We start from the raw sequence: 12,543 nt of genomic DNA, 5'->3' as shown, positions 1-12,543 counted from the left end.
CTGGAAGCTGGGAAGTCCAAGATCAAGGTGCCATCAGATTTGGTCCTGGTTCATACATGGTACCTTCTTGCTATGTCGTCACATAGTGAAGGGCAAGACCTTTCTGGGGTCTCTTTTATAATAGCACTAATCCCATTCATGAGGGCTTTGTCTTCACGACCTAATTACCGCCCAAAGATCCCATCTCCTAATACTGTCACCTTGGGGGTTAGGATTTCAACATATAAATTTTAGGGTACACAAACACTTAGACCATAACATTCTAGTCCTGGCCCCCCAAATTCATGTCTTTTTTATATGCAAAATACATTTATTCTATCCCAATAGCCCCCAAACTCTTAACTTATTCCAGCATCAACTTAAAAGTCTAAAATCCAAACTGCCATCTGAATATCTAAATCAGATAGGGTCTCTAAATCAGAGACTTAAAATATGATTCATCTTTAGGCAAATTGCTCTCTGGCTGTGAACCTATGAAATCAAACATGTTATGTGATTCCAAACTAGAATGGTGAGACAGGCACAGGAGAGACATTCCCACTGCAAAATAGAAATAGAAAAGAAGAATTGAATGACAGGTCCCTAGCAAGTCCAAAACCTTAAGGCTTGAGAATAATCTTCTTTGCTCTGCCCTCCATGTCCACTGGGTTGGGGGGTCCCACCTTCCAGACACAGTGGGATGGAGGCCCTCCCCCCATGGATTTGGGCACCTCACCTCTGCAGTGTCTCTGTGCTCCAGTCCCACATCTGTGGCTCCCCCAGGCTGGAATTACATGCCCAGTGGTTCTACTGGTCTGGGATCACAGGGGCAGCCCCATCTCCACTGCTACACTGAGCATTGCCCTAGTGGGGGATCTCTGTGGTGCCCCCCCCCTATGGTGGTTCTCTGTCTGGGCCTTGTGACTCTATGGGGAATCCTTTGAAATTTAGGTGGGAACAGCTCTGTCCCCACAGCTTTGCTGGGTGTAGTGCACATACACTGGGAACCACCAGAGCTGCACCTGGGGTGGCAGAAATGCATGGCCATGGAGCGTGAAGAGCAAAGTCTGAGCCCCTCCTTTGAAATCTTTCTGCTCCCCCAGCCCCTTGCACTCTGGACCTGTGATGGAAGAGGCAGCCCGGAAGATTTTCAAAATGGCTTTGGGATCATTCTTCCATTGTCTTGGACTATAGGTCCTGGCTTCTGTTTAGATGGCTGGCTAATTTTTTCATTGTCTTGATGAATAGCTCATAGCTTCTGTTGAGATGGCTGGTCCATATAATCTCTTTATGAAATTTGGCCACACCCTTTGTATTATCTCCTGATTAGGCCTTCTCATTTTTTACAATATGGAGAGGCTGAGAATTTTTCAAATTTTTAAGTTATGTTTTTATTTTGGGTCAACAATTCCATCTTTAAGCCATTTCATATTTTACTATAAGCAGTCAAGAGGAACGAAGTTTCTCCTTCAATATTTTTGCTTAAATGTTTCCTCAGCCAAATATCCAATTTCATTGCTCACAAGTTCTACCTTCCACAAAACACTAGGACATAAACACAATTCAACCAAGTTCTTTGCCACTTTATAATAAGGATGGCCTTTCCTCCATTTTCCGATAACGTGTTCTTCATTTCCATCCGAGAACTCATCAGAATGGCTTTTACCATCCATGTTTCTAGCAATATTCTGCTCATGACCACTTAGGTATTCTCTGAGAAGATTGTAGCTTTCTCTCCAACTCTCCTCCTCTCCTTCTGAGCCCTCATCAGAATAACCTTTAACAGTCCATTCATGGCAATGAAGGCTTTTTCTAGCATGTACCTCAAAACTATTACAGTCTCTACCCATTACCCAGTTTCAAAGCTGCTTCCACATTTTTGGGTATTGTTACAGCAGCACCCAACTCCTAGTACCAATTTTCTGTCTTAGTCTGTTCAGGCCGCTACAACAAAATACCATAGACTGGGTGGCTTATAAACAACAGAAATTTATTTCTCACAGTTACGGAGGCTGGGAAGTTCAAGATCAAGGCGCTGGCAGATTTCGTGTCTGGTGAAGGCCTGCTTCCTCTTAATTGGCTGTGTTTTCCTTGTGTTCCTGCATGGTAGAGGGGCAAGTTATTTCTCTGGGGTCTCTTTCACAAGGACACTAATCCAAATCAAGGGTTTAGAATGGAGCCCTCATGACCTAACTCACCTCCCAAAGGCCCCACTTCCTAATACCATCACCTTAGCAATTAGGATTTCAACATATGAATTTGGGGGGACACAAAATTTAATCTACAGCAGATTCCATAGATAGTGTTACTTTGGCCATCCCTAACCGATTTGCATCAATGAAACATGAATTAGGAGAGACCCAGGCAACTCTAGTACACTGGAGTTATCCCTGATATAAGGGATCACCTCTATGTAGCTTCTCATCTACTCCCTACCTGGATTCTGAAGCTTTCCCAGCTCAAGGTGGAAGCTTTGGTTTGCATGATATACTTCTCTGCGAAGCATAGGTTTAGTACATAAGGATGATGCTCATTCTCGAGCACCCACAAATTACTATAATCATCTTTGGAAGTCACCAGGAGTCATCTGCCAGTGGGGGATGTGGCTGTGAGTGCTGCCAGGCAAAATGCCACATGACCTAGATGAGGCAGATGCCATCCTTTGAAGCCATTAGGACACCATTTAGGAAATATAGGGATTAAAGTGGAATCAAAATTCCTAAATAATACTCTTTGTTTATCCAACTGGTAGTTCATTATAATCGAAGGCATTATACAGAGGAATTTGGTGGGAGGAGAGATGGAGTGAAATTCTTGCTTCTCTTAACAGAACACCTTTACTGTAAACATATAATTTTTGAAATAGAGGTATTATATAAAAGAAAAATGGAACATAAATTGTTCTATGTTGTTAAACTTGAGGTTTAAGTCCAAAGCTCTGGATGGTGGCAGAATAGAATCATGAGAACTAAGAATGTTGAGACTCAAAGGTCTCCTTAGGGATCAACTTTATTCCTTTTATTCCACTATGTCCTGCACTTTTGGTCCTTGTAGTGCAATTTCTGTTTATCCCAAATGTTATTCCCTCTCTGCTTCCCTTCAGAGTCGACCTTGCCAGGAGCTTTGAAATGCCTGTGAGTGTTAAACACTTACCCACTGAGTGCTCAACCTTAACATGCCCCTAATAAAATGTACTTAGATTAACCATTTTCATTATCAAAGTTTCCTTATTACCCAACAAACACAGGGGTTTTAAAGAAAACATTAACTAAATTGCAAGTGACACATTTTAAGATCTTTGATGTGACTTCAGAGAATGAACTATAGGAACACAATGCAACGGGAGATAAACTTGGGAAGGAAGACATTAGCCTTTATAAAATCTGCAAGTCTTGCCAAGTCACAATAAAGTTTACGGGAAAGCAGGATCATAAAAATAATCTAAAATTTTAGAACATGTGGTTATGATTTTAAATACCAATATAATGCAAAAAGTTTATCTGTTTAGATTTTTATTTGTCCAGTTTATATTTAGGTTTATCTTTTTATTGATCCCCTTTTTAATAATTTGCTGTTCACAAGAAAAGGTGATGATGCTTTCCTAATTTTAATGCCATGAGTTCTTTAAGTAGTAGTGCTAAGTTTTTGTTGAAGAGGCCTGAAAATAGCACACAAGCAAATAAGCAAGCAACAACCTAAAGAAGCAGAAAAGGCACTTGGGTTTAAAAGTTACAAGGCCTAGTCTTTGGTACTATGTGGTTGATCACATAATTTATCCAAACAGAACATTTTCAGGTGTGTCACACTCTAAACTGTACAGGACACTAGAACAAAAGGTAAAACCCAGGACCATCCAGGGCTAACCAGGATGTATGTCATCTCACTTAGTCCTCTCTTGACCTTGGTGTGACTGGTATGTCGAGAGGGAAATGAACTGAGTAATGACAGATAGCCAAACACCTGAATCTTATCCCAGTGGTACCTCCTGCATAATTCCCCATTCTCCCAGATGGAAATCAGCAATATGCACAATGACAAAGCCAGGTCAAGAAACACTTTATTTGTGGCTTGGACTTGGTGCCGAACTCCAACGTGGAAACTTATTCTTGCTGATATGGACTGCATTTTATGAAACCATGTGGAGTCATGCTTAGTTACTAGTTTGAAGGCTTAGAACCAAAGCTGACCCAAACAGCCACCTTTCCCTTTATGCCCTAGGTCCACACCTTCATCTTGGCACTCTGTGCCTTGTCATCCCATGGACAAATTTAAAGCAAGTCCAAGGGAGGGAAAGAGACTTTCTAAGACCTAGAACTTAAGTGGTTTAATTTCCTCATCCCAAAACAACTCATGCCCAGGTGGCTTCTCTCCAGGACCAGTGCCAGACTGATTTTACCAACTCTGTAGACCAAAGAGAATCTCAAAATAGACTGGATTTCAAGGAAAAAAAAATAGACCCCTAGCATCATGGCTCAATAAATTGGTAGGGTTGTTGTGGCTTTGTAGGTTTATATGTAAAATGGGCCCAGCCAAGTTCCTCGCAAATATAGGTAATAAGTAAGAGTTATTTATCATCATGTTTCTGTCTGGTCTTCACCTGGCCAACCTTTAAATGTTGTTGTTTGACAGAATCCTAATTCTTGTCTTGCTTTACTTAGTCTTCCTGGGGAATTTCATGTATCCTCTTGGCTTTAACTATCTGCCCATTCCCAGAGCTCCCTTCCTGATCTCTCAGCATATGAAAAGCACCGTATGTAGATAAGTAAGTTTCTCACCTGCCCCACCCACACACCCATCCTGTGTTCCTAATTCCTACCAATGGCATCACCACCCTCAGTTTCCCAAAGCCAAGGCCTGAGACTCATCCTTGACCCTCAGTTTCCTGCACCAGTCCCCACATATCAAACCCCTGCAAATATCTAGAATATATTCACTTTTCTTCATTCCCACTTGACACCACGAGTATCTCTTACATGAATTTTTGAAATAGGTTCCTGGCTGGTTTCCCTCATTGGCTCCCTATATAGGTCATTTGTTCTTCACAGCTCTGGTGATCTTTCTAAACCCCATGTCTGATCATTTGTTTCTTCTCTTCCTGTGGCTCCTTATTGCCTGCTTGACAAAGTCCACGCTGCTTAAGGTGGCTTACAGGGTCCTTCATGATTTGGTCCTTGTCTGCCTCTAAACTCACTCCCCACCTCCCCCGCTGCCCATGCTTCAGCTACACTGAATTTCTTTGTTTTCTCTAAAGCACTTTGCTGTCTGGAGGTTTTTTGACATGCTGTTCTATGTACCTGGGAAACTCTCCCTTCACTGCCTGCTCCTATTCATCATTCAGGCCTCTCCTTACACACTGCTACTTCTCAGAAACCTGCCCTGACACTCCAGGGTTAAGGGAGGAGCCTTACTTGGTGTAGGCTTTAACTCCACCCCTTTCATAGCATTTCTCACACTACCTAGAGATTTACCTCTCAACTTGTCCATATCCCTCACTGGACTGGAAGTTCCTTGAGGTCAGGGATCATGTCCTATTTACTGTAGGATTTCCAGTGCCTAGAACGGTGTTGGGTACATGGATGGTATTCAATAAATATTGATCGAATGAATAAAGGATTCTTTCATTTTGTGTGTAATATATCATGAAAACAGCCTTGTGATTGACACACAACAGGTAACACCATCCGCATTTTAGTAATGAGGATACTGAGCCTTGAGAAGTCTGCAGACCTGGGCTGGGATTACTGGAGGATGCAGGAACAGAGCTGCGTCCCTGACTTCTGGTTCACAGGCTACTGCAGCCCCGTGAGCTGTCTGAGCATTGTCCGTAATCTAAGTACCATGTCTGTTGGTTTCAGAATGAAGGCTTTTTTGGTAATTGTTTGCTGTTTAGAATACTTACAGAATAGTTTCCATCTGTACACATTGATAGTCAGGTAAGTCATTTTAGAGAGCAAGCTAAATAGCAGAAATAGTGGCCTTTTAAGTTGAAATTTGCCCTGAAAAACCTGCAGAGTAGCAAAAGGAGTATCAAAAGGAGTTGACAGTGTCTATTTTTATAACTTCCACTAATGGACTATTCAGGCAAACCACTATTAACTTTTCTGATTTTTTTCATGTTTCCTTGTCACAAGAGCAAACTCTTGCTCCATAATGACATTCCAGAATACAGCAATAGCAAAAGTCAACATTTCGAATAAAATGCCTGGTCCTTTGCAGACTGTTAGATGTTTTTTTTAGTTTGATATGTTACAAAACAAAATTTATTCTTTCTTCACAGCAATTTGGGAAGTACCTACAATTTATTAGCTCAACAGCATGAAGCTGGCAATTCTTTTGTCCTAAAGTTCTTTATATCCACACACTGTTGATGTGCTTCTTTCTTTATTTTTAATGCTAATGCCTGTACATTTCTATTTTTAATCTATTGCAAAATGGGTTATGATGATAGTATTAATATTATATTGGGAATATATATGTATGTGTGTGTATATATATATATATATATATATTTTAAAGGATTCAGCTGCTAATGATCACTAAAATAGATGAACTCTATAGCAATTTCCATTTTGGTCTTTTTTCCACCCAAAGTGCTTACCTCTTTGAACAGTAACTTCCCACTTATTATTTTTCTCATCTGGACTATAATTTCCTTCAAGGCAGAGGCTAGCGTCATTCATCTTTGAATCCCTGGGTCTCTCATAATACCTAGAATTTAATAAACTCTCATTAAGAGTCTATTGAAGGAACATATGACTAAGCAGCCATTTATATTCAAATGATCAGTAGACAAATTTAAGCCACTGTTATTAGCACATACAGTTGGTAACAATAACTTCATATCTTTTCCAAAACAATTGCTAGTCTATCTTGCTTCCTGTTGTCTCTCCAAAGCCTATTACAATGTCTGGCAGAAGATAGGTACTTAATAACTTTGTTGAATGTTCACTGACTTCAAATTTAAAGTTATATTAACTTATATTGACCTTTCTCTAGTGAATATGATTCTAAAAGGTATTTTTTTACTGTGCTTCATAGTGAATAGAAAAAGGAGATAGGAATGTTGCAAAATACCTTCCCAATACCTGATCATCTCTGTGTCATTCATTTTTGAAATTCAGTTCTCTAAATATTGACAGTGTTTAATTATTTACTACAAATAAAGCATTTCATCTGGGGAAAAACACACTTTGCTCAGTTCTTCACCATAGGAAAGTGCAAAGTATAACACAGTAAAGTAGCTTTCATAGTATGGCCTTAAAAAATTAGTGTCTGATTGGTATGATTCTGGAAGAAGAATCTTACCAAAATCTCAATCTTGTTACTGCGGGCATGATTTAACTTCATAGCATTGTAGTACTCTCTACTAACTTACTTCCCAAGGCAACTTGGGGAGGGAAAATCTTACAAACTTTATTGTGACACTAGGGCAGCGTTTCAGTGACTGAGCCTGTGTCCTTGAGGTTTCCCAGGCTCCAACAATACTAATCATTACCATGTATTAGGTGCTTACCGTGTGCCATACTCTGTGGCAGCCTCTTTTTATGAATTATCTCAGTAATCCTCCTAACAACCTTTTGAGATCAACAGTATTATTTTCTCCATTTTTTACATGTGAGGTAAATTAGACTTAAAATAACACATCTGACATCATGAGCAAATGAGCAGAAGTGTGCAGATTCAAAGCCAGTTATGTTTGACTTCACTGGCTTCGGTCTTAGCCAGTGCTTTTTTTTATGGTTAATTTGGCTTAAAAAAAAATCTTCAAGTGCTGCTTATAGACAGTAAAGCACCAACATCCCTATCAGTATTGGGGAACTTCTAATTTTTTTTTCTTTTTTATTTATTATTCCAGGGTTTTGTGAGGGTACAAACATTATAGTTACACTTTATGTCTTTGCCTCACCCAAATGCGGGTTAAAAGGCATGCCCTTCCCTCCCTTTAATGCTCCCCGTGTCCTTTAGGGAACTTCTAATTTTATAATTTGCTTTTGGGGGGATTTTATAGAGTCTTGAAGACTCAGATGAAGTGATGTTTTAGATCACACTCTATAATGGCAGAGCTAAAACCAGCACTCATTCATCCTTACATTTTGATTCCTTTATCATTGATCAAAACTCTGTTTTTTTGGCTACCAGCATTCTAGCAACTCAGTACATTTTTGCTGAAAGAATGAATGAATGTGTTGAGACTGACAGCATTAGTACTGGGGACACAGAGCTAAAGAGCATGTCTTTACCCCCAAGAAACTTAACAGGGAAACTTGCACAAATACTGCTATCACTAGGTGCCCTGAGGGATGATCAAGGATATTCAGAAGGATACTTCAGGCTGAGCAATGGCACAAACTTGAGAACATCAAGGTGCTTAGGGAACTACGAGCTGTTTGGTACTGCGGGGAATAAGAGTAGCGGGGGCTCCATTCTGGATGCCTTATATACCATGTGAGAGAGCTTAGATTTTATTCCATCAGGAGGAGAACTACCATAGGATTTAAAACAGAGAAATGATATGGTCACACCTGCATTTTAGGAAGATCCCTAGAGGGTGGATTGACAATTTGACCAATTGAGATTTGTAGGATGATGCCTAGGAGTTGATGACACCTGGACTGGGGTCACTATAATTTTTATCAATGTTTACAGTCAGTTTTTATGGAATTCAGGAGATGAGTAGTGATTTGCCATATGTAATTTTACAAACCTCCCCAGTTGATTCTTTTATGCTATCTTTCATCCTCTGTTATGACACAGCAGAGGATAGGAGGTAGTGTAAAGAATGTCACATACCTGCATCCTTTGTGCTACCTTCTGTCTTCTACTGTCTGCATAGGATGCTGTAATGCAGGGAATAACTGCATTCTATATATATTGTCTTTTCTAGCATGCATTCAATTGTGTTGTAATTATTTATGTACATCTTTATAAACCCTGAGCCTTGCAGGAGCCCTGTGCCATTTATCATTTCCTGAATGCCTACTGGAATGCCTGGTACATAATAGGCATTCACTGAAAATTTCCTGAATGTATGAAGTACAGAGATGAAACAAGTTATAGACTGATCCTTTAGAGCTGCCAAGATTATAAATAGACTTTTGCTCAATCTAATTCAAATAGCGGGAGTTGGAGGAGGGGTGGTATGAAAAATTTAGAACTCCTTTGTTTATTTTTAGAATGCCAACCTCTGGAGTGTTTTTAACCCTCTGGTATCTGAACTACTCTCTCTAATCACAGTATTTTCTCTCTTTCTTTTTTGCAGGTTGGACTCAGATCTGTGATAGAGCAGTTTCCTGGGAAGCTTGATTTTGTCCTTGTGGATGGAGGCTATGTCCTAAGCCATGGCCACAAGCAGTTGATGTGCTTGGCCAGATCTGTTCTCAGTAAGGCAAAGATCTTGCTGCTTGATGAACCCAGTGCTCATTTGGATCCGATGTGAGTTTCAGAATCCTGTCATTTAATAGCATAGTGGGAGCAGAATTATTGAGACCTACTTCAGAGTGACACACATTCCCCTTAGGCTGGCATGTCTGCAAGTGGGGGACTGGATATGAAATAATTGCCCAGTGAAATGTCACTATTTGACATGAGCCCAAATGATTATTTCCTTGAATAAGAGCCCTGTGTTCTCTGATAGTTTGAAATTTCACACAAATTCTTCCCCCATGTCAACACATGATGAAATATTTAGATACATGGGCATAATCTGATGCTTACGATGTTTCTTTATATTCCATTTATGCCATAAACATATTTGTAGCACAAAATAAAGAACTGCTGGTGATTCTGCATAATGAAAAGTATACTTATTTATGAAGTTTTCTTCAAAATATTTGTCCTATTTATTTATAAAGAATCGACTCCATGGTTGGAAAGTTGATTGTGGCTAACTATGTATCAATATTATGTTAAAAGTATTTAAAGAAAGACTTAATATTAAAGAAATAAATTAATAGAACAATAGGAATGTTATCAAGGATAAAGTCAGATTATTCACGTTTTGTGATATTATGTATATTTTTTTCTTTCTTTTGTAGAACATACCAAATAATTAGAAGAACTCTAAAACAAGCATTTGCTGATTGCACAGTAATCCTCTGTGAACACAGGATAGAAGCAATGTTGGAATGCCAACGATTTTTGGTGAGTTTTCGTAAATTTACTTAAGATCTCATTTCCCTTGTAATTTTTGATAACAATCTCATATGTGATAGTTCCTTCAAATAGCAGCAGTGTATAAATTCTTCCTTAAAACATTTGTCTTACAGCCATCTAGCTTTACTATAGCTTTAAAATAGCTGCACAAGTTTTTCACTTTTATCTGAGCTACCAGGTGAGGTTAAAATTCAGTAAATCTAAAATGGTAGCGTATCACTAAGATCCATTAACAAACAGGATATCGATATCTATACTTTTTGAGCCCTTTATTTGGGGACCAAGTCATAAAAAATACTATTTTTAAAAAAGTCCTTTTGATTCTTTCAATAGCTTAATCTCCCTTGGAAGGGGGCCAGGCCAGGCCAGGTTGTCTTATACTCTGATTTATGGTTTTAATGTGGTAGTTAAGAAGTTCCTTTTTCCTAGTCATTAGTTGAAGCTCAGGTTAGTGCCTCTCTCAACCACCTTCTAATTGGGATTTCAAAACTGTCACAGATTCCTTCAAGTAATGTTTACGAATTCCCTCTGGTTTAGTCACAAGGAAGTTCTGAGGATGATGTATCACGTCATTTCTGTTAAGGCTTTTGAGCCTCCCGGAGGTAAATGCTTTCCTTACTGAAGGATTGTAATTACCATTATTATTACTAAGTTTGAAGTGACAAATTAGGGGGCAGACTCCCAACCTCTTGCCCTGCCATGGGTAAGTTCAAGAGGTTTGGTAAAGCCCTCTGTCCTCTGGCCTTGGATTTGTGCAACCTCAGCATGTACAAGAGCCATATTAAACTCAGGCACATCCTGACCAGCTTGGAATTGTTAAGCTTCAGATCCACTGTTGAAGAGGTTCAACTCCTACAGTGCTGTGGTCTTACACTCATTTTTAAGGTAATATATAAGGAGTCTAACACGAATTATTCTTGTTTTCAAAGTACTCTTGGTTCCTCTAAAGTTTCCTAAAGAAGCACGTTGCCCAATACTACTAATTAAAAAAAAAAAAAATCTTCCAGCCACTAAGTTGAAAATTACAGCTAATTTCACAGATGGTACAACCTCCTTAAAGCAAGAGGACACAACAGTTAAATGGGATAGACCAGATTGTTCAAAATGCAAAGCTCTGGACACTGTGCATTCTTTTGGCTTTTATGTTCCTTCGAGCCTATGCCAGTTTCGGTCCCTGCTCTGGTGTGACCTGCCTTCTGTTCCAGATCTCACTAACAGCCACTTCCCTAGGTCATAGAGGAGAACAACGTGCGGCAGTATGATTCCATCCAGAAACTGCTGAGCGAGAAGAGCCTCTTCCGGCAGGCCATCAGCCCCTCGGACAGGATGAAGCTCTTCCCCCACCGGAACTCAAGCAAGCGCAAGTCTCGACCCCCCATCACTGCTCTGAAAGAGGAGACAGAAGAAGAGGTGCAGGAAACCAGGCTTTAGAGAGCAGTGCAAATGTTTGCGTGGGACATTTGCTCATGGAGTCAGAGAAGGAAACAGTTGCCTCTGCCTCAGAAAACAAGGATAAATAATGTTTAAAAAAAAAAAGGAAACATTTTGGTAAGAAGAATTGAGGACATTGAAGACGTTCATATGGTTCTGGATAAAGGGCTTCCTGGCAATGGCTGAATTAATGTGAAAGGTACTACAAGTCCTTGAAGATTTACCACTTCTGTTTTGCAAATCAGATTTTCCTAAAAACCTTTGCCCTTTGATAGTAGTTGGAAAGGCCGCTATAAATGTCAATCAGCTTAGTTCAGTTTATTCGTTTAGTGAAACTTGTTAGTTTGTAGTGTTGGAGAACTGAAATCATACCACTTAGAGTTATGATTAAATAATGATATCTGGGCACTTTAGTGTAAACATTTATATAAATTTATATCCCTTTTTCTCTTCTCTCCCAAAGAAACACAGCTTTATTGTCTGCTAACATTCTGACTATCTCATTTCCAAGCAAGTATTAGAATACTGCAGAAATCACAAGATAGCCATCAAAATATACACCATTCAACATCTAGTGATCGGTGAGGAAACAGAACTTTCAGATCCTAGAAACCAGAGTTAGTACCATCCAACTCTACCAAAAATCTGAATAATTCAGATAATCAGAATACACCCCTTACCTGGGAAAAAGGATGTTACAGTCTCATGTACAGGACAGGATAGCTTCCTTGATGTGGAAGGTGACATGCCTTTCCCCAGCCTCTGGGAAGTAACAAGCTCGTAAGATCCTTGATTGCAGGATGGCTAGAAAAGTGTGTTAGTGCAAACTGGCGCAGGAAAATCCTTCTTGCCACAGAAGCTCCAGGTAGAGGGTGTGTAGGTAGATAGGCCCTGGGTGCTGTGGGTAGATGCACATGAAATCCAAGCATCTAGCATAGGGTTATGGGCCTATGTTTTCTGGCTAGCTGTAAGTGCTTCATA

The 12,543-nt window shown here is 39.7% G+C and overlaps 1 protein-coding gene across 1 annotated transcript in view; it reads left to right on the top strand.

Annotated features, from left to right (window-relative positions):
- CFTR (cystic fibrosis transmembrane conductance regulator (ATP-binding cassette sub-family C, member 7)) overlaps positions 1–11,622 on the top strand; it is a 141,760-nt gene extending 130,138 nt beyond the window's left edge. Inside the window, exons 24-26 of the mRNA XM_012652736.1 lie at positions 9,239–9,411; positions 10,014–10,119; positions 11,362–11,622. Of these exons, the coding sequence (XP_012508190.1) occupies positions 9,239–9,411; positions 10,014–10,119; positions 11,362–11,562 (480 nt within the window). The 3' untranslated portion in view covers positions 11,563–11,622. The remainder of the gene's footprint in view (positions 1–9,238; positions 9,412–10,013; positions 10,120–11,361) is intronic.
- The last annotated feature ends 921 nt before the right edge of the window (positions 11,623–12,543 follow it).

Source organism: Propithecus coquereli, unplaced genomic scaffold (genome assembly GCF_000956105.1).
Source record: "Propithecus coquereli isolate 6110/MARCELLA unplaced genomic scaffold, Pcoq_1.0 Scaffold4, whole genome shotgun sequence".
NCBI lineage: Eukaryota > Metazoa > Chordata > Mammalia > Primates > Indriidae > Propithecus > Propithecus coquereli.
The sequence above is the reverse complement of the archived record's forward strand: the minus strand, read 5'-3'. Positions and strand labels throughout refer to the sequence as shown.